This window comes from Callorhinchus milii, unplaced genomic scaffold (genome assembly GCF_018977255.1).
Source record: "Callorhinchus milii isolate IMCB2004 unplaced genomic scaffold, IMCB_Cmil_1.0 Scaffold13, whole genome shotgun sequence".
Classification (NCBI taxonomy): domain Eukaryota; kingdom Metazoa; phylum Chordata; class Chondrichthyes; order Chimaeriformes; family Callorhinchidae; genus Callorhinchus; species Callorhinchus milii.
This window is the reverse complement of record NW_024704754.1, coordinates 2835727-2858508: the sequence shown is the minus strand read 5'-3', so window position 1 is coordinate 2858508 and position 22782 is coordinate 2835727. Positions and strand designations below refer to the sequence as shown.

Here is a 22782-nt window from a genome sequence, read left to right as displayed (position 1 = left end):
GTGTAAACGTGCTGGATGTGTTTGCAGAGGAGATTCACTGGGATGTTGTTGGCTGCAATGAGGAAATACAGTAGTAGGGAAAGGCTTGATAGGTTGGAGCTTTTTTTCTTTGGAGTTCAAAAGGCTGAGAGGCATATGATCAAGGTATATAAATCAGACGATGAGAGGCTTAGATAGGCAGGAATAGGAAAGGATTATTTCCGGTGGTCAGCAAGTCTAGGATTAGAGGGGCAGAGTTTTAAATCAAAGATGTGAAGGCTAGAACAGAGATTAGGAAGAACATTTTCTCAGAGAGAGAGTGTGAGAGTGTGGAAATCTCTGTCACAGTCAGTTGTTGTGGAAGCAACCATGTGCAGGGAGAATAAAGTTGAGGGATATGGGGAAAGGAATTTCACCCGGCAAAATATACAGTCAATTCACTTTCTAGTATATTCTGCGAAGTGATTTGAGGCGTCTTGAAGATGTGATAAGGCGCTATATCAAATGCAAGGATTATTATTATAAGGATTATTATTATTATAAAGGGCTGGGATATGGGACTAAGTTATTTTGCAAAACTGTTCCCTGAACCTAATCAATAAAACCGAGCGAGCAGGCAAAAATAATATTCTGAGGTCGATCTCATTCTGTGATACTATAAATGCATGAAACGCGTGAAATTAAATTGAGGTTTTATCCAATTTATAAAAGCTCAGCTGTCGAGTGGCCTGGGAGTTCAGCAAACAGGAGCAGAGAAGAGAAAATAACAACAACAACAACAAGATTACATTTGTGTAGCCCCTTTCACGTCGGGAAGGCGTCCAGCATTTCAGATCCGAGCTGGGGTCAGCGGGGGAGACGGGAGGGGAGGGGAAGGGGGGTGGCTGATGGAGCGGGAGGAGTGGAAGAAGGGGATGGGGTCGGGAATATCTTGGGGAAACAGCTCGGGTCAATTGCGGAGATTCACTGAGATGTTGTTGGCTGTACTGAGGAAATATAGTTGTAGGGAAAGGCTTAATAGGTTGGAGCTTTTTTTCTTTGGAGTTCGAAAGGCTGAGAGGCGTATGATCGAGGTGTATAAATCAGACGATGAGAGGCTTAGATAGGAGGGAATAGGAAAGGATTATTTCCAGTGGTCAGCAAGTCTAGGATTAACAACAACAACTTGCATTTACACAGCGGCCCCTCACCCAGGGTAGCGTCCCAGAGTGCTTGACGGGGCGGAGCACGACATCGAGCCGGGGGGAGGGGGAGGTGACTGTAGTCACGGTCGAAGAGGAAGGTCTTCAGGTGCGACGGGGATGGGGCAGGAAGGGGCACAGCTCTAATGGGCAGGATGGTCCTAGCCGGATAAACAGTGGGAAGCAGTGTTTTTAATGGCAAGCTACTTGGTTTTAGTTGGTTAAATTCCAACAGTTATCCTAACACACAATCTGGGGTCCCCAAGCCTTGGCTCTTACAAACCTGCACCTAATACTCTCCGGAGTTAGGCAAGCAGGAGTATGATGGCATTGCTCCAGCAGACAGTGTGAGTTCCAGTCCATGGACAAGAAAATGTCCTGGTGTAGGTGGCAGACATGTGTGGAACGCTCAGTCTGGTTTTGGATACTCATAAGCATGTGTCAGACACTCGACTGACCAAAAAAATACCAACATTACTGAGTAATTTACTCAGTTAAACCGCATTATTGGAACAGGTTGTAATAACATTAATTCTTATTTTCAAAATAAATTGTTTCATTCTGCAGCTTTTCAGGCTCTGTGAGCAATGATAATTTGTTTATTGATTGTAACAAGCAGCGATTCAATGGACTTATGCACCGTGAAAGTAATGCTGTTTTCATGTACTCTTGATATCCAGTGTTTAGAAGGGCAATAATGTGCTTGTTTTCACAGGTTAGAAATTTGTGTTACATGGTGACACGGAGAGAGAAGATGAAACGATCAGTCTGCAAACTTCAGGAGCAAATATTCCACCATCAAACCAAACTGATCGAAGAGGATCTGAATCGAGGTAATGCTCCAGTCAATCAAGTCTTTCCGCTCTCTCTTAATCCTCTTTTCTAGGCTGCAAGATGCTTTTCGGGCTTAAAACACCCACTGTTTCCAGTTCCAAGAGCGCTTGATTAATTTTTCTGCAGTTGCCTCTTGTATGGAAATCTTCAGTCTGGAAGGGGTGTGGAGACAGGATTAACTTGAAAGCGTTTCAACCAAATTTCAAATCCGAGGCAAATTGTTACACCTCCTCTGTCAAGTGCAAATGCCAGAACTTTGCATGTTGGAAAGGCTCATTTGGTAGTACTCTCACTTCTGGGTTGGAAGGATTGTGGCTTCAAATCCCACCAGAGTTTGCACTTGTGTCCCTTCCCAACCGAGGAAACCATGGAGTGAATGAGATAATCCCTGTCAAGGGGGGAAATAAATGGATTTGTCTAACAGCCATAGATTCAGATCTAAATCATGGTTTCTCTGAGTCGAGGTTTACAATGCGCGTACAGGATCCAAGGACAAATGGAAAGGGAATGTTAAAGCTGCCAGGGTAGTGCTTGGAAAAAGTGGTAAAAAGGATAAGATTTGTGAACAACATTGTTGAAACTTCAAATCTAACAGTAATTTTTCTGCAAGTGGAATATTTATCCCAGCAGCCTATTCACTCACCCTCCAAATACCCCATTCCAAGCACTCAGATACCAATAACTTGTATACAGTAATGAGAAACTCTATTGGATCCAGTGTAAATCAGAGACCTGTTCTGTCTTGAGTTTTACTTGAAGTAGTTCGGTGTGAATATGCAGTGACTGAATAATTCAGTTGTAGACATTTGCTGACAAATGGATGGGAGGAATATGGTTTCCGTTACCAGCCACACAGGGATGCGGAGGTCAATTGAATTTCACCTATTTGGACTGGGATCTGTTTGCTGAGCAGTGCAGCTCAGGAGCACAGCACATACAATACAATACAAAATTATTATTTGTATAGCGCCTTTCATGTCGGGAGGATGTCCCAAAGCGCTCGACAGTCAGAGATTTGGACCCGAGCAAGGGGGGCATTGGGGTAAGGGAGGGTGGAGGGTAGGAGGGTGGCTGAAGGCAGGGTCGAAGAGGAGGGTCTTGAGATGTACCTTGCAGGAGGTAAGGGTAGGAGCGAGGTGAAGAGAATGTGTGAAGGAGTTCCAAAGCGTGGGGGCGGAGAGGCTGAAGACTCGACTGCCAATAGTGGAGCAGGCCGGTGGAGGGAGATGGAGCAGGCCAGAGCCTGCTGAGCGGAGGAGAGCAGACAGGTTGATATGAGGTTAGCAGGTCACTGAGGTAGGAAGGGACAAGACCGTGGAGGGCCTTGAAGACGAGGACGAGGATTTTGAACTCTATCCTCTGAGGCATAGTGCATTTACACAGTCAGTTTTTAATCCGTTGCTCAAGACTTTACTGAGAATTTGGGTACCTCAAGGAACGATAGACACTGAACTTTGCTGTGCTTATCAACCAGACGTTTTGTTGAGGGAAAATCCAGGAGCTGAAAATTCTCACTCATAACCATCTTCATCAGCATAATGTACTCAAAAGGGTTCACAGGGAATCCCCTATATTCTAGTCTGTACGATGTGCTAAGGACGTGCTGCAGAACATATGATTAAGATTAACCCTCGGGGGGGCCCCCAATTCAAAAATGCCTTTCACATTTCCCTGCAACGAGTCATTCAGAGATATGAAACTGAGCTCAGGGCAAAATGCTGGGGTTGCACCTTAGAAACTAATGGCAGCTACAATGAGCTATTCAATGCAGCTATTCAATTCAATTCAATTCAACTCACTAAACGAGACCAACATTTACCCCCATTCAATTACAACAACAACTTGCATTTGTATAGCGCCCTTCAAACCAGACGGAGTTTCGGAGCGCTTTACAATGATGGGTGCCGAGCCAGGGGGAGGGGGAATATCACCCGAGACACGGTCGACAAGGAAGGTGTTCAGGCGTGACCTGAAAATCGGGAGAGAGTGTGGGGGGTCGGGGGGTCAAGGCGAAGGGATTGAGGGAGAGAGTTCCACAGCTTCGGGGCGTAGAGGCTGAAAACACGCCCGTTGATGGTGGGGCGGAAGGACCGGGTGACCAGGAGGAGGCCGGGGCCAGTGGAGCGGAGTCAGCGGGTAGCGGTGCAGGGAGAGAGCAGGTTGGAGAGAGTTGGGGGTGGGAGGGAGGGAGGGAGTGCCAGGGTGCGAAGGGATTTAAATACAAGAGTGAGGATCTTGAAATCAATCCGCTCTGTGACAGGGAGCCAGTGGAGTTTTGACAAACTCCAGGACGCTATATAAATGCAAGTTGTTGTTGTTTTGGGGGGTGGGAGGATGTTCAATACTGAAAGCATTCAATGCTTTGCCTCCACTTGTGTGCAGGGTGTGTATGCCAGGTCACAGTTGGGAAATATTGATGACGTCAGCACTTCCTGTGTTTGCTGAACAGTTCCAGTCGTACATTTTGTTACAACGAGAGTTTAAAATAATCATTTGTGATGCGGGAACAGCTAATCTTGCTCCTCCATCTCGGTGTTTTGTTATTTTAATGTTCGTCTTATCAGGGCTTGAACGACACACACACGCACTGGATCCCCGACAGCCGAGAAAATGTAAATGGACAAACAACAGTTTTAGAATATTTTTAACCCTCAAGTCAGCTTGACCATTGGTCAGTAAAGTAATATCCATGTTAGATGGCTCCCTGACCAGTTTCTGTTTGTACAGTGAGTTTAGAAATAGTTGACGAGGCAGCTTTCTGTGGCTCAGTTGGTGAAGTCACTGCCTTTTGTGAAACTTTTAACCCATAGAGAGAGGAGGGTCCCAGGTTTGATTCCCGGTCTGTGGTCAGTTGTCTGAACTTGGGCAAGTTAGCAACTGCAATCATATAGCGCCCTTTCATGCCGGACGGCGTCTTGAAGCTCTCGATTTTAGTGCGCTCTAACTTAGCAGTGGTGCAGAGGAAATTGGCGGAGAAAAATAGCCAAGATTCCCCTGTTCCTGTTCACTTTGCAAAGATCTCTGCTGGAAACGGCAGTTGTCAGGAATAGGTTCTGCTGTGATGTAGAACAGCCTTCTGTCAATGCCTCTTCACTGTAGAGTGACCACTTGGCACCTGGACCCTGACACTGGGCCGCAGTTAGAGCGAGCACATTCAGGGAGAGAAGACACAGGGCCTGATGATGCAGTCACTGGTTACCCAATTTCTTTGATGTGAACTTGTGTGCGTGTATTACAACAAGGGGTTCACTGGATAAAGATCAGGAATGGCAATAAACACAGAAGTCGCTGGGAACACTCAGCAGGTCAGGCAGCATCTATGGAGAGAGGAAAGTGAATTCATGTTCCAGTTCGATGACCTTTCGTCAGAACCCAGAGTTCAGTTCTTACTTTCCTCTCTCCATAGATGCTGCCTGACCTGCTGAGTGTTCCCAGAGACTTCTGTTTTTATTTCAGATTTCCAACATCTACAGTATTTTTTAGCCTTTTTATTAGGAATGGGAATGCTGGCTCAAATACCACCCATTGCTGCTCTAACTGAGGTCAGCTACTTTACATTGCCCACGGTAGATAATGAGATCAGCTGAACTTACACCGCAGAGGTGGAATTTTGGCCCTTTTTGCAAGGCATTCCACGTCCCAATAACTGTGTCTTAAAGAAATTGTCCTAAGCTTTTCTTTTGCTCTTCTGGTGACTATCATATATCTATGTCCTCTGATCACTGACTCCCTTAACAGTGGAAATAGCTTCTCCCTAATCCCAAGATAATTTGCATACCTCTATCATTTCCTCCGTCAACCTTCTATGCTCCAATGAACAACTACAATTTACATTTCAGAGCCTTGCATGTGGAGCAGTATCTCAAAGTACTTGCCAAAATAATAAAAATCCTTGCATTTGATATTGAGCAGTTCACATCAAGAGGATGTCTGAAAGTGCAAATTATTATTATTATTTTGAAGGGTTTATTACCCCCGGAAAAGCAATCCGCCAATCAACTGACAACCGGTTCCTACTTACTGCTAGGTAAACAGAGGCGTGTGGAGTAAGGGATCTTGCCCAATGTTTCGCCTGGGAATCGAACCCAGGTCCTCTTGCTTGCAAATCGAGTGCTCTAACCACTAAGCAACAGGACTTAAATGTAAGTCTCAATCAAAAAATGATTAACTGGAAATAAATAATAACCAAGTGATGCATTCGCCCACTTAGCCTCTGAGGAGTACGTGGCACATTCTTTTAAAATAACTATTCCACCCTAAAAGAAAAACACACCCAACACCTAGCATTGCACATTGATCTGATGAAACCTGATAAGCTCACTTTCTGTGAGGTGAGCTGCTTTGTTCTACCTTAAGGATGTTGGAAGTCTATTTAATTGCACCATCAGTGTTTCTGTTTGAGCCATTCTGCCATCAGGCACTCCAAGGAATTACTCCTTTGAATTTCCAGCCTTCCATTCGAGATGCCCAGGGACACTGTATTAGCAGACAGTGTTTGTTATCTACCTGTGTTCATCCATGCTCAAAGAAGATGTTGAAATTTGTAATTGGTGTAATTTGGGTTCCCAGTTCCCAGTGGCACTGAATTGAACTATTATGAATTATTAGTGTTTAATGGCATCAACAGAGCAGCAGTGAGTCGACAGGCAGGAGTGAATGGAACATAAGAACATATAAGAGCATAAGAATTTGCTGGGCGAAAGAAGACCAAGGTCTATCTTGTTCGCCTTCCACCATCCTGGCAGTCGATTGACATGTCGTGTCCCAAACTATATACTGTATCTAAGAGATATTATTTTCTAGCGGAAATCTTATCTAATTTGTTCTTGAAACAAATGACATTTTCTGCTTCCACCGTCTGCCTCCCTAAGGAGCCTGTCCCGTAATTTTACTGCTTGGAGGGAGAGGAGAGATAGAATAGCTTTGCAAGTGGCTCGGAATATCTCGCTTCCGAATGTCCTTCATCGATTGCCGTGCGGTAAAGCAACCTTCACGTGTTGTTTGAAAGCTGCTGAATCCCAGGCGATGTCCACACCTGCCACCATGAACCGATTGCTACCGAATCAAAACAGCGGAAGAGCTATGTGATGATGGTTGGCTGCCCAAGTTGGCACTGCCTTCATGTGTCTGGACTTAATGATCAAGGGCCCAATATTAGATTTGAGAAATCATACATGTCACCTGGCTAGTGAGTGAGTGCCTTGAATACGTTAGGGGAGATCACAGTTCAGTGCAGTTAAGCGCTCCGAGACCCCGTCTGAAGGGCGCAGTATAAATGCAAGTTGTTGTTGTTGTCTCGTCCTCATCTCCTTCGCATTCACATCCGCACACAACACAGGAGTAGGAACACTGACCGTTGCGTGGTCCTCCCTCTCCCACCCGACACGCCCTTCCTGTTTAAGGTTTCCCATTTGTTGGCAACATCCCTCAGTTTGCCTTTTACTCTCTCTTGGTTCTGATACAAAAATGTTGACACAAAGTTGAAACTCTGTTTCATGCAGTAATGGCCCAAAAGTGCACTGTTTAGTGGACTAAGAGGCACAGAGTCTTAAGTGGGACTTACCTTGCGGTTACATTCCATATCTGTAATGCTCAGCTCTATTGATGGAAGAGCTATTTTAGGGACACTGACTTTACTAGGACTCGAGTGCGAGTAAAGATGGGGAATGTAAATGAGATGTGTGAAAGGGGCAGACTGAACTTTCATGCTTAAATGTTCTTGCCCTTCTGATCCTATTGAAATGTTTTTGGAGGCTCAGTCACTGTTGATACGTCTCTGTGCTGATGGCTTTGTAGGTTGGTGCCCAAATTTAGACTCTTCCGATAGATTACCTCTTATTAACTCATTATCTGCTAAGATATAAGATGATGGGTAAAAGCAGACTGGGATGTTTCCTGATTCTATCCTACTTGTATGATACTCTTGTTCCAATCTTCCACCGCTCCCCACCCACCCCGCATCTCGCTCAGTAATAAAAGTATCGGTCACTTATTTTAGGCAATCTCAGTGCACAGGATTACAATACAGGGCCACCCTGAGTGGCACTGGTGTCAGATGTGAGGCTCAGTTTGTGTTACTTTCTCTCTGCCTCAGGATGTCCGGGGAAAAGAAACAAAGGAAAAGTGGGCGAAACCAAGGAGCGTGGGAAAGACAAACAGAAGAGCAGTCATGAGAAGAAAGGCAAGTTAAAGAGTGAAACAGGGTCCTTATTGAAGCACCTCGGTAAGTCATCTGTCCATTATTGTTTAAAGCAAAAGCATTAAGGAGTAGCATGCTTGTACTCCAGGGCTCTCTGTCACTGAGTGGGACAACAGTTTGTCTATAACAATTCCCACGTTCCCTTATCTTCCATTGGAGCTAGTCCCTTGCTTCCCGAAAGGATGAGAGGTAAATCAGAGGGGATATCATCTCCTCAGATGCTTCTGTATACTTCCTGCACCATCATAACGTTATGGGAGCAGGTTACCTGCCTACTCTATACAGCAAGGACCAATGGCGTGGTGGGCAGGGGAGGCGGTTACTGAAGGGAAGAAAATAACAAATGGTGTGAGTGAGGGGGAACTGATTTCAAAAAGAGTTTGAATTAGAAAGGCAGGGCATCAATTTTTTCACTTTGACCAATAATAGACCAAGATACAGCGCGTGATAACGCAGCGGTTTGGGTCCTTAAACTCAGAGGCCTGAAGCTGGCCAGCAAGTACCAGAGGCCGGAAGTGTTGTGGGACGCTATATAAATGCAAGTTGTTGCTAATTGTTGTGTAAGTCTGCCATGGACCCAAGCTAATCCAGGACATGTTACAGTGGAGTCAGCCTGTATCGGAAACTCAAAGTTTGTAGGTAGCTGTGACGGGGATATGTATGATTTCACAGCACCCATCATACGGCTTTGTTCCAGATCGAAGACCAAATGTTTGCAGAGATTCCATATCTAATCTTGTAGTCATTAGGGAATCCACACATGCTATCAAGAACCTATTCAGTGACTTGAAGCATTGACAACATGACCCGGGGATGCTCTGCATTGTGATCCTATGTGTTGTTAATTTGTCCACATAGAGTCAGTTCCGGGCACCGTTAAATAGGCTGAAAAACCACCTAAAGCCAAATGAACAGCAGCTCATGACAGTTGAGAGAAAGCTGAGAAACTGGTATTGTCTAACATCCTCACATTATCATTATCATTTCCGAATTCGACTTACTTTCTTGACCGAGATGGGTGTGAGATTGTGTTGATGCAGAAGTTGACTCAGGGGTGGGGGGGGGTGGGGGGGATAAGTAATGATAGGATGGATACTCATGCACCACAGTAGACATTTCTATTTCCAGCTCTCTTTAAAATCTTTCCCAATTCAGATTCCTAATCTGTAGCAAATTATTCTTTGCTCAGTGTCCCTATATCATTGCATGTAAGATCACCATAGACAGCAGGAGAGAGGAAACTTTCAGCCATCAGTCTAGGATTAGATCCACTTCTAAAAGGTGGTTGGCCTTTGCACTTAACTCAGATCTTCACCCATTTATAGATGTAAGTAAGCCATCCAGTTTGCCTTTTTGAACACATATGACGAAGTCTCGAAGCAAAGAAGCGTAGAGAGAATGGAATTACTGAAGTGGATCAAGGCTCATTGGCAGAAGAAAGTGAGACATTTTAAATGGATGTTATCAGAACTGGAGGGAAGTGATAAGTTTCACAATTTGCATAAATGACGCTAATAAGGAAGCAAGAAGCACATATGTTATATTTGCTGCTGATTTGCAATTTCAAACGTAGGCGAAAAACACGCGACAAAGACGGATGTTGTTCAACGTTTATGTTGAAGGTTGGAAAATGCCATTTAGGATGGAGAAGTGCTGAGTAACACTCGCCCACACACCACCAGGCGCGAAATGTATAAATTCCGACGGACGGAATTGGATGAAAGTGGTGGAGGAATGGGATAAGGGAGTGGGGCGTTGTTGAGTTAAAATATCTGGAGGGTGTGTGTGATGGTGATAAAGAAAGGCAACAAAGATTTACAAAGAACATGCAGCGTAGAAACAGGCCACTCGGCCCAACCAGTCCGTGCTGGTGTTTACACTCCACACAAGGCTTCACCCATTCCTTATTCCCTCACTGACCCTTCTATTCCCCTGGTCCTCACGTAAAGGTCTAGTTTCTTCTTGAATGCATCTGTACTGTTTGATTCAACAACTGCTCCAGACACAATCTCACTACCTTCTGCTTGAAGTACAGACTCCCCAACTAGTGGGAACAGCCTATTTATGTCAACCATATTGAATCCTTTTATGATTTTAAACTTCTATTAGCTTGCCCCGTTAAACGTCTCTTCTCTAGCGAAAAAATGCCTAACCTATCCAGTCTGTCCTGATAGCAGTAACCTAACAGCCCTGGTATCATCCTCGTAAACCTACTCTGTACTCCTTCCGTCGCTGCTTTTGCTTCTTTTAGCGTGGAGACCAGAATTGGACGCAGTACTCCAAATTGGTCTAACCAAGGCTTTGAAGTTGGGCCTGTTGGCAGGGTGTGTAGCGTATGTACTACGAGCCAGGTCTATCAGGAAAATGGGTGGAGCTGGTCAAACCGATGTCTCATAGCACGCTCCAAGCTGACAAGAGAAAGTCCAGATCTTTTATTCTTTCATCATGTGATTCAGAGCTGCATCGGAGGCTAGATCACACAAATGAAACAATAGCGTTTCCACTGTGTCGCTCAGTGTCTGTCTGTCTGTCTGTCTGTCTGTCTGTCTGTCTGTCTGTCTGTCTGTCTGTCTGTCTGTCTGTCTGTCTGTCTGTCTGTCTGTCTGTCTGTCTGTCTGTCGGCTTGACTGAGATCGTGAATGTGTGGTATGGGGAATACAACGAGCAATCCCACCCCTCACCACTCGATGGCGCGGTATCAATACGCTGCCTCCGATCGGTACTGTACAGAATCCCAAGGCAGATTGAGCTTGTGGCACATACATAAGACACGTGGTCAAACAATTCTTATCCATGGTTCCGAGCTTCGCGTCATACGACACAAGGAAAGGGTTACAGAGAGAGACTTCTGGCTTAAATTAATATGTCACTCAGTACCTTGGAGGCAGGAAGCAATTCCAAGTCTCTTTGGCAAGGTCCCTTAAAGGAGGAGCTGGAATTAAGCAGTTGACGTTGAGAGTAAATCTGGTTTGCAGCATCGGACTTGGATTTCTACAACACCATAGTCTGACCATGACCGACTCATTAATCATGTCGTCACTTCTCGACCTTTTGACTTGAGCATCTGGTCACTGGCTTGCCTTGCCGGAGAGGCCATCCCACCACCTGACTTGCTTGGGAGGTTGTGAGGACATGTTTTATGTCCCCGTTGTCCTTTGACAGCTTGGGGCCTGGGAGAGTTTGGGGGTGGGGGGGGGGTGGTGGTGGCATCGTAGAAAATTAGCGGAGATAGAAAGATTCAGGTTTCAGAGGGGATGAAATTCTTTTAATGTGTTTTTTTTAACCTGGATCAAAATGCGAAAGAGTGAGTATCAAATCCATGACCGACTCATTAATCAATTCAAACGTAGGTGATGCAGTGCATCAGCACCTTGAACTCTCACCTCTGAGACCTGGTTTTAAATCCAGCCCAGACTGTGTTTGGTGAACAACAATAATATTGAGGTCTAATACACACTGTTTGTTAAACTAGAAGACAGTGTACACAGGCCAAAAGATTTGCTAATGTCGGTGATGATAGACCATGCTATTGGGATATTTTGCTCATGAGCAGTAAAAACAATAGGTACAATTTCTTTTTTGAAACAAAAATAATGGATGAAACCCTAAGAGTAACGAAAATGGTTTGCTTACGCTGCAGGAATCTTTGTGCTCAATTGTATGCCACAAACTTATTTTCTCTCTGATAGAGCCTTCAATTTGATGGTGGCTTGCCCTGAAACTGAGCAATAATGCATTTGGTGGGGAGAAATCGCAGCTGGATCTAGATTTGTTTACGATATTTATCTAGCATTTTACAGCATCCAAAATTTAGCAAATTATTGAATTCGGTCTTAGCTTTGACATTGTTTTAAAGAACTTGAGGTGAAAGAACGGTTTCAAAATTAAAGCTGTATTTAAGAATTTTCCCAAATCTGCATGCTGTAAAATACTACAAAGACAGAGTAAATCTTGACACAATCTGGATCATGTTGTGGGTTGGGAAGTCGCAGGGAGTTTAGACTTATTCTACACTTGTGTGCATGACTATAAAATACGCAATCACTCCACTATACAGTGTAACCTGTTAAGCACTCTGAGATATCCTCCTGACGTGAGAGGTGCTCTATTAAATGTAATTATTCTGTTATTAAATGTCATTGTTATTTTTCCAGGCTCCATTCCATTAGATGGGGAACTTCTGAAAAATTGGCTGACACAGACTGTTCAGGTTAAGACAGAAAACCTCCTGAGCCACTGGTCATTAAATAGCAGTCCAGGAACCGAGGAGACAACAAGCTTCCTCTCGAATGAACTGCTACAGGACGAACAGTCGTTACTAAGCATTGGTGCCATGAACCGTGCCACAGATGCTCCAGCAGAACCATCCTACACTCCTAAGAAAAAGTCCAGACACAAACCACGGGAAAACAGCAATCCTAAATCCTTAAAGGATCGCACCAGCATCGTTCAACCCAAGAGTCTACACAAGAAGCAGATTGACCATCCACAGGATGGCATCTTCTGGCCTGATTCTCCCAATGAACTTCAAAGCCAAGATATTTGCACAGAAGACTTAAAAGCGCTGGGTTCAAAGACCAATGGGAGTCACAAGAAGGCCAGCGAAGTGAGAAAGTCCAACAAGAAGCAGGGCTCTCATCATTCCTGCTCCAAGACAGCTCTTCCCAGTACATCACCGAATGGGAATACTGGTCAGATCGGTGAAACATTGGATTATTTTGTCTCTGCTTCGCCCAAACCCAGCTCTTCAGTTAAAGTGCCTAACACGTCCACAAGCCCCAAGTCGTGGGTAAGTTTCAAAATTCCAAAAGCAAGCAACAGGAAGTCGCAAGTGCAGAAGCAGGATTTGGGGAATGGGTTCGGACAGAGAGAAATGTGTTCGGACAGAGAGAAAAGGCCCAAAGAGCCAACAAAGGTCAAACTGCTCTTTGAAAACGAGACAGACGGCTACTTCTCTGATGCTGAAATGAGTGACTCGGACACAGAGTCCTCCGGTGACAGGAGCCTTCAGCGGCTGAATGCAGATAATGTGGTTGTCCACCGGAAATGCGGTGGTGAGGTGGTAAGAAGGAGCATTCTGGCTTCTTAAAGCATCCATTTTTTTTTGGAGATGGAATGTTCACATGGCTCAAATCCTTGGTTATAACTCACTCTCATTTCCGTTAGTAATCTGACCTACTCATTGCTTACTCTGCAAGTACCAATTTAATGGGTAAAGTTTCAGTGTCACCAACTTTCTCTTCTCTGTCCTCCAGCTTTCACGTTAACTAGAATATCTGCGTCCAGTGAGCTTGTAAGATCCTAGTGAATAGAAGCCCTTTCAAATAGTATGTGACTTTCAAATAGTAATGTATCAGCATGCACCTTGCATTGCTTTGCATAGTATATAGTGTGTAGTTTACGTTCCAGTGGATGTGTTGGGAAATTCTTTCCTAATACAATGAGTGGTTGGTGCCAGCCTCTACTTCAGGTATCACATTGCTGTCCCCTTCATTATTACTCCATCTACATTGTGTTGTTTGTATCGCAGACGATACCAAGAGGCAAAAATCTAATGTTACCTTCCAAGAAACTATACACTATATATTATAAAAGATAACCAACAGCTGGCAGTAAGTTTAAGACAGTGATTGGTTGATTGATGGATTGATGGATGGATGGATCGATCGATCAATCTATCGGTGGGGGGATTGTGATTGTGCACACTGAGTTTCTACTCATGATTTGTGGTATCATCAAAACAGAGTGAATCAAATTACTGTCTTATAACTCACCACCGGCCGGCCACCTACTATCCTACATGTGATACAGTCTGCTCATAAGGGTCTAAACAGCGAGCTACAACAGTCACATATACAATATTTCTGGGGTGGGAATGATCGTTGCTGAATCCCAGTTTGCAGTTTGCTGTGGCACGATGATGATTTGGGAGGCAGATGAGGGGATAAACATCTGGCCCTGATGATTGCATTTAAACAAACAAATAAAAATCCCATTTGGTGATGGTTAAAATATTGAATGTGGAAAGAGTTGCAAAAAAAATTTCAACAAAGAAATCGATTTTCATGGCATTTACCTATTGAATAAAAAAAGCACAAATAGACACTTGAGGGAAACAGTCACATGAAGGTGAAGTTACTGAGTTCACAGCTGCTTGGTGAAAGCGAACATCTTTTCTGTACATTTATGAAATGTTAGAAAGCAGACAAATGTCTAAATCGAAACCACAACAGTGTCTGAATATGTAATGATATAATAGGATTGTTATACCCAGTATTACACAGTGTATTATTATGTAATATTCAGCATTGTTTAAACCCACAACTCAAAGTTTATTTATAGATTTATAGGATTGTTGCATCTAGTAACACACTGTGTATTATATTGAAGAGTGTTTTATCCCAGTATCTCTGTAAAACAGAGTGCTTTATCATATTACCAGAGTGTTATACTCTGTAATACAGAGTGTATGAATACTCACTAAAACACACATTTCCTATCATTTAACTTCATTATGCACTGACCCAGCAGCATAATATTATAGGACCCCCCTCCCCCTCCTCACACTTCCCCACCCTCTCCCCCTGCAATTACATGATATGGAGCTACACAGAATTATTGGTCAACAATAGCAGGTGGTACATATTGAGATGTGAATCTTGCTGATAAAATTCCGACTTAAGATTTTAAAATATATCTTATTTAAAGAAAACCGAGCAGCAACTAGAAGTGCAATTTGGCTGTAACACTTTCAATGGCTTGAACATTTGTGTGAAGCACTAGCTCCTTGTCCTCATGCTCAGGCATTATTTGTCTCTGTATAACTTGAAGCAAGTATCAGCTACTTCCATTTAAGTAGTTTCCATGGGCAAACTAATATGTTCCCAAGCTCTGCATATCTATTGATTCTAACTGTGCCTAACTGTGAAGCCCTGCAACCTGAATTACAGTCATTTTAATGTAAATTTTAACTGAATTTGCCTCTAATCAAACTAGAAATAAGGCAGAATGTTTTGTTATTGCAACGCTACGCCTTACAGCAAGCAGCAGTGAAATTTGGTGTTATCTGATACAAGACAGGAACTTCCTGTCCTTAATATCAAGGATTTCCTGACTACAGGAAGTTTCTACTAACTCAAACATTTAACTAGAACTACCGTAATCCACACAGTTACAGCATGGCCAAGACACAGACTCTAGCCCCAAGACCTGAGGTTAGCACCTTATGGTATTCAGCACCAGTTTCCTTGCTTATCTGGCTACAATTAATAACTGAATTCTTCTGCACTTTAAGCAGACTGTTTAAAATGAACAAAACCAAATCTGCTTACAATCCACTTTTGTGGTACGAGATCTCAAATCAAGTAAAGTTCCACTCCATTCATGATGCCGTGAGCCGTGTCTCACACCACAAGCCAAATAACTAATTAAATGGAAGAAACTGACAAAAGTTTAAGGCAAAGGGAAAGTTCGCTCATGCAGATGAAGATTGCCATGAGAAAGAGCCGGACCTTTCTATGTGTTTGTATATTCACTGGCAGTAATAAGCACTTCTAGGTCAGATCTGACATGGTTCAGCACTAATTCTGGGATCCACTGCATTGGACAGCCAATTAAACCATGAAGAAGCCCAGATAAACCATGCCGGATAACATCACCCACCTAACACGAGTCCTAAGTTCTGCTTCGAAACCAATTGTCACACTTACCATTTTTTTAAAAAAAAAACATTACAATCGCAAGATAAATTGTCATTTCCTACAGGGTTTGTTGAGTTAACTATTGTTAAACTAAAGTTGACATTTCTTGCCTTGAAGTAAAAAAAAAGTCGACAGGTGTTGACTCTGTTGAATTGTCTTAAGATGTTTACCGTTGCCATCTTCTAAATGCTTATCGGATAATGGTGTTCTGTTGACACCCTACAGGTGGATTCTCTTTTAAACTGAATCGGGGGTTGAGGCCTTTTAAAGCGCGTCAATCTCCCTCTGCGTATAGACGTCGAGGAAAAACTCACACAACTTGTATGTGAATATATTTGTTCAGATTATAAGAGGTTTATTTTTGGTAATCTCGAGATATCTTGTGCTCATGTTGTATCACGTGAGACACTGGAGTGAGTGGAAGAATCAGCGCCTTCCTCATCACAGACTCCTTATTCTTCCCTTTTTGCACCTTGCTGAGCATTCCTGCTTCATTTAGGCTGCACCTTAGACACTTGTGGTATTGTCGAGGCTACCTACCTATATTCCCACGAATGTGTTCCTTAACAATAAGAGTACTTCAGCAAAACACGAAACCTTACTCATCCATTTCATCTGAAGGTCATCATTTCAGCTTATTATCAACTATACCTGTCACTCCGCAGTTTGTGGGTGCGCCATTTGACTTGTTTAAAAGACACCAAATAAATGAAGGTTAAAAATAGGTAGAATTTTAAGAAGAAATTCAACCCAAGTCCTCATTGTTATCCGGTGACGCTGTGTCAAAGTGCGCTTGTGTTGACATTGAGGATTATATTTTTTAAGGTTAGGGTCAGTTGCGATGCCTCACAGTCAAACCAACGTATGGGTTGATGCAGTCCTGATAACAATGGTGAAGAGCCACAAGTTGCTGACATTCATGGAATTGCACCCACCCAGCACAAGGCACTGTCGATGTCAAATCTGGATGGAAAAGTCTGGTGCCAATATCATTCGATGTTTCTGGTGCATTATTGCTAATTGTGAACCACACTTTGTGACCTATAGTTACGGAAAAAGAGTGGAAATGTGCAGCATATATCGATTATTTTCTAATCTCAATATCGCAGAGATTGAAGTATTGGTTGTAAATGCAATAGGCCCTACTGGGAAGCCGAGCTTTGGTGTCCACTGCTGGAGATTGCAATCCCAGAAGCAGACAATTAAACTTTGTTTGAAGCTCAATTTGAAGCTTAAGTGACAATTCGGCTATTGTCAGACCTCGAATGAAGTGTTGTCGAGATGCAGACATCCCAAACTCCTCCTCCCCGATAGGTGTCATCATCACATTACAACACAACACAACACAACACAGTCTGGAAAGAATGTAAATTAGGCATAGAACTGTTCACCAGGACCAACAAACTGAATTCTCAAAATCACAACTCAACACAAATATTCTTAATTTGTGCTTTTCTTTTTCTCCCATGATGCTGATTCATAAAGAACACAGAGTTTATTCCAAGTAAAGTCGCTTCATTGCTTTAAGGGTAAGAGGTCTATTGATCGTAGACTAAGAAATGGTAAAACTTCCGCAAAGACCCTCTGTTAATATTTGTTCAGTGTGGTAGATAATAAACAACTTATTCAACAACATAGGAATGTCCTGATAGTAAAATAATCATGGATTAGCACAATATAAACCTGTGATTATTGTACTGTCTATATATATGTTGTACTAATAGTAAAGCATGACTATTGTAGTAGCCATTGCTGATAGGCAAGATTTCAGTGACAATGAAGTGCTTAATGACCCTTTCACCTCAGTATAGAAATAGTGTTTTTTGATAGAATACAAGGCCAAAGTGTTGTAAAGACGAGAATGTAATCTGGGGTTAGGGCATTTTTGCCTTTTACTCCGGTACTCTTTCATGGGTCAAACTGTCAGTGCATGAGAGCAAAATCCTCTGATTTAATGGTGCCTTGATGGTGATTTAATGCCCTATTGGGGATCCAAAAATACTGAACCCTTGATTCGTTAGACAGTGACAGGCTGGACACTCATGGCAGTCAGATTTACATTCTAAGAGCTGAGCAGGTCGCTCTCCTTCTACTACTCCAGGGCGTGGAGAGTAGGAACCACAGTGAGAAATGAAAAGATCAGAAAAATGAACTGGATGTTTTGTGACTAATATCTATGAATTGCTTTTGGCTCCTACATTGTCAAATTAGCCTGTTTGAGGAGGGTGGCATTTGCTGGTCTGTATGAGATTACCTGGTCCTTCATATGCAGCAACAGCAATGCTGACAGCCAATCGATCTGTTAGTTTTTTTTTATATTCTGGCCCTTTCAACAATTGCCCTTATAATCCAAAGGAATTCTGTCGTGAAATCCCTTCTGCACTGCTTGTATCAACTCCCTGGTGATTCACGTGCAATGTATCATCGCAGAGAGTGCAAAAGACATCAAACAATCAGCAGCTGTTTGTTTTCATCAGATCAACGTCCTTTTTAAAATCGTTGACCTAAAGTAAGGCCGGAACTGTAAGATTTGAACAGAGGTGAATTGATTCGGAAAAAAAAGTGTCTTTTTTTTAAAAAATATGTGGGAGAAATCCCACGATTTTCTCTTCAGTTCCACTGTTTGTCTAGCCACACATCAGCCGAGAGGACAAGTGATATGCTCCTTTACTTCTGCCAAGCCAATGATGCTCTGGGTTGGTCATTACATTATAAGTAGCATTACAGTGGCCAAGGGCAAAACTCTCCCATTCCATCCCATCTTAAGGCTTCCACATAGTGGCTCCCTACAATACTGCTGATGAGGTCAACAACTCACCAGTGTGTGGGTCAATAACCTCCTCACTCCCCTCATCTAATTGTCGTAACACTGTGTTAGTACTTCATTACATTACTGCACTTAAATGTTCTGTTTGCATAGACCAATAGCTAACCATTCTGTGCAGGTACGCTGCTCTATTTTGTTTGCACACAGATTAACCTATTAATTCAGTGTTTGATAAGAGCGCACAAAAAGATAATTATTTGTTCTTTTAAGTCCTGCTCGGTCGCCGTTCCGTCCGTGCTTATGTCTCCCTCCCACGGACATTTCCATTCCGTGCACTTTCCTCCCACTCAAGCTCTACGTTCTGAAACCTGACTGAGACTGTCGCTCAGCTACACGTTCAAGACCAAAAGAACAGGTTCAGAGAGAAAGCGGGTGACTGGCGTGTTCCGGGGGGGGAATATAGGGTGGTCTGGACTCCCACGGAGTATGTGTGCCCTATCCCGTTAAGCCTTGTTTTCAGTTAGATGCTACACATACTCCCTCTAGTGAATAGTTGCATTTTTAACTTCAGTCGTGCCCACAAAATGCTTACAGAAAAGTAAGTGAAAGTGCGTTTGAATTAAACCTCTTTTTCTGAAATGTACCGAGCATTTGTGATTCATATCAATCAATACATAATCTATTCGTCGCTCTCAGTGTTATTTTTCATTTACTTACCGTTTGGTCCACATCTTCCTATTTGATAACCAATTTCTGATAGATTTATGCATCGAAACTCTCCATAGAACTAATAATAGATTCTAATCAATTTCACACTGCAACTATGATTTCTGCATGTTGATGGCTTATGTATCCCTTTTCATGATTCAGGAATTGTTTCAAACCATAGAACTCAAATCCGCATATCATTCTCATTGTTCTCAGAGTTTATCTTGTAATAAATCGGTTGATGTGGTCGGTGCAAGTACTGTAAGATTTGTTGTATAAACGGCACTTAAATTTATTTAGATTTAGACACCAGTGCAAATTATACACCTGATTTTGTGGTAAACACCCTTCAGGGAAACCGTTTTAAACTAAGAATAAAATAAGGATTGTCAGACATTAAATAGTGACTTGTTCTACAAACAAGCGGCTACTGGTTTTGTGTCTTTTTTTTCACTCTCTCAGTGTCAAACTCATTCATCGACCCATACCCCCAAATGTTTGTTTGTTTGTTTGTTTGTGAGTTCCTACCCCAGAATTGTAAAAGTTTCACAACGTAATTTGTGAAGGAGTCAAAATTATTGTTGGAGGAAATACCTCATCAGTTTTATTGTTTGACGTAAGCATTCCAGACCTTTCTAAAGCCTTAGTAACATGTGCAGCAGCGTGTGTTTTGTTGATAGTTTTTTACGTGACTGTCATCAGCTTGCCAACAAAGCTGGTGAGATGACACAACTCTACTGCGCTGATTTTGTGTGTGGGGAAGCAGTGGGGAAATCTCTGTTACAATTTTCATAGCAGCAAATGTCTGGAAGAGTTTTAAAGTGCATTTCGAGCCTCTTCAAAGCCATGTTTTAAATGTCACAATCGGCACAGAAGAACCCCAAACAGATCCCAGTTTATTTTTTTGTTTTCAAGATGTTTCTTGTTGAGGAAGACGACATCAATCCTTGTTGAAGACAACGCATATTCTAGGAACATTTCCACACCAACTATCACACAGCCTCAATAAGACTGACAATTTAGTGCCAAATTTTGACTTTGTATATATAAACCTAATACAAACCTTGCGTTTGATGTAGCGTCTTTCACATCAGGAGGACACCTCAAAGTGCTTCACTGTAAAGTGCAGTGACTACTTTTGTGGGCACACTGAGATCAGAGTAAAATAAAGAAAGCTTTAAACGTCCTATACCGAGCACACAGTGTCCAAAGTGTTTCCTTCCCCAAAATGTTTCATTCCTCATCCTCTCACTTGGACGATAACTTAAAAAAAAGATTTTAAATCCTCTTAAAAGATGAAATGTGACAGGATTGAGACCAGCAATCTGGCTTTAGGAATGTTTTTCTTTCAAAAAGACTGGCATACGCCTTAGTGGCCGTCCATTTTAGTCTCTCGGGCGTCTTCTGAAAGATGGCACCCTTCCCTATCGCGTCTAAATGAATTCCTCACCACCTTTTAAAATGTTTTGTTCGGAGGCTCTTGTCTTTGCCCCACAAGATCAGAAAAAAAAAAGCAAACGTTCGCTCAGTAAAGCTGCCCGTCTTGGAACGGTTTAACGGATACTTGGGTGCAAGTAACAGATTGTAAACTCATTGAGGGTTATAGTAATGTTATATCTAATCTTGAGCAATTTACTGTATAACCATTGTGTGAATCTGCTGGGTGACAGCCTTGAAATTGCTCACCAGTTTGGTATCTGTTTATCATTTACACTGATTTAATTTTATGGGTGATTTAATTCAGTCGGGAACTGGTTGGGACATTCAAGGCCCATTGTGACAATCCATTAATGCAATTTTAATGGTGAAATATCTTGGAAGCAGAAAATTTGCCTCGATTCTTACTTTTTTTAAAAAAAACTGAACACTTAGTCACTTGAACAAGAAAGATTACAACAAATTACCCCGGTGTGTCCAGCCTGGTGATGTTGATTTGATGTTGATTCCCACTTACTTTTATAATAGGACGTTTGCACTACTTATGCGAATCAAATATCGCCACTGTCGACCATTGATTTGGAGTCATTAAACAGGTCGTTGAGCGAGCAGTCAGGCCAGGTCGGAATCGTAACCGACGCAAAAATATATTCAAGCAACGTGACAAAATTACCGGGAATTTCAGGAAAAGAAAGGCAGAATGAGTTTCCGAAATGATAACAACAATATTATTATTACAGTTTCCGAAGTAGAGTCAGGCCGAGACTCTGAGGATCACCTGTGCTTACGTAATTATTGTAAAGGACGTCGTAGGTTTGGTAACGTAGCGTAGACAGAGATATACATTACAGAATAGAAGAAACCTTTTTCCATATTCAAGCTTTAGGCTGTAGTTACAGTACGTACCTACCATAGGAACAAACAGAACCTACTGAACACACTGCCGTTTACTAGAGCTTGTTTCAATGTGCTTATTAAATGGTTACAATATTATCCTCAATGGCGTTTGCTGATACTGTATTCCAATCCTAGATCACACTGCCTGCCGAGTAGTTTCTTCCGTCATATGTACTCATTACAGGAAACGCAAAGGAAGAGGATTCGTGTCGGTTTGTCTGCGTTGAGTTGCTTCCTACACCACATGTAAAATAACACAACTCAACACGAACCGCAGGAGATCACACAACTGTGGCGAGATGGAGGCCTTCTGTGTCTTTTGTTTCAAAGGAAAAGTGATGTGCCATTTGTTAATAATAATAAAAAAAAAGAGAATAATGGAGATGATATATATATAAAAGAAGAAATGCTATTTTAAATTATTTTTTGGCTTTTTTCGCAATATTTATTTTCTTGTATTAGAGTACTTATAAAATCCTTTGTAGAGAAGAAATGTATTTTCCATTAGTGCAAAAGAAATCGTATAAACTGCAAACCTATAATCTTTTGTACATTTTCCATGTCAGCAACCTTTTAAAGCAATATGATGTTCCAGAAGTTGTTTTTACTTTGTGCAATTTGCATTGCTGTTAGTGTCGACTTGGAATCCAATAAGTTCTCAAATTGTTCCCCTTTGGATCACAATTTGAGCGCAAAGTTGCACTTCAGAGTCCGCGCGAGAGAGAGAGAGAGAGAGAGACCTTGTACAGAGACAGCGATTACTAAGTTTGACAACTTGGCATTTGTCAGTTCATTGGCAGCATACAATTAATAAAGCAGTGTTTTACAAGTAACGTGTTTGTTGTCTTTCGCTCTTTGTTTTCTCAGCAATAATAATAATACTAATAAGCCTTGCATTTGATGTAGCACTTTTCACGTCTCCTAGACGTCTCCAAGCGCTTCACAGAATATGCTGCAAAGTCTTCACCTTCCACCCTGGAGGTGAAGGTGTGCTGGGCAACAGTTCCACGGGCGCAAATAGACCTTTTGTAACTTACTGAGGAGACCATTTCTCAGGTGTCTCGGTAGTCATTCAAATAA

General features: G+C 42.4%; 1 protein-coding gene across 3 annotated transcripts in view; it reads left to right on the top strand.

Moving 5' to 3' along the window:
* The window catches only part of jade2 (jade family PHD finger 2), a 74760-nt gene extending 52659 nt beyond the window's left edge, over positions 1–22101 (top strand). For all 3 annotated transcript variants that reach the window (XM_042339868.1, XM_007901296.2, XM_007901298.2), the window contains 5 exons: positions 1876–1993; positions 8089–8217; positions 12348–13255; positions 17379–17422; positions 21838–22101. In XM_042339868.1, coding sequence (XP_042195802.1) covers positions 1876–1993; positions 8089–8217; positions 12348–13255; positions 17379–17420 — 1197 coding nt within the window. In that variant the 3' untranslated portion in view covers positions 17421–17422; positions 21838–22101. The remainder of the gene's footprint in view (positions 1–1875; positions 1994–8088; positions 8218–12347; positions 13256–17378; positions 17423–21837) is intronic.
* Positions 22102–22782: the final 681 nt, after the last annotated feature.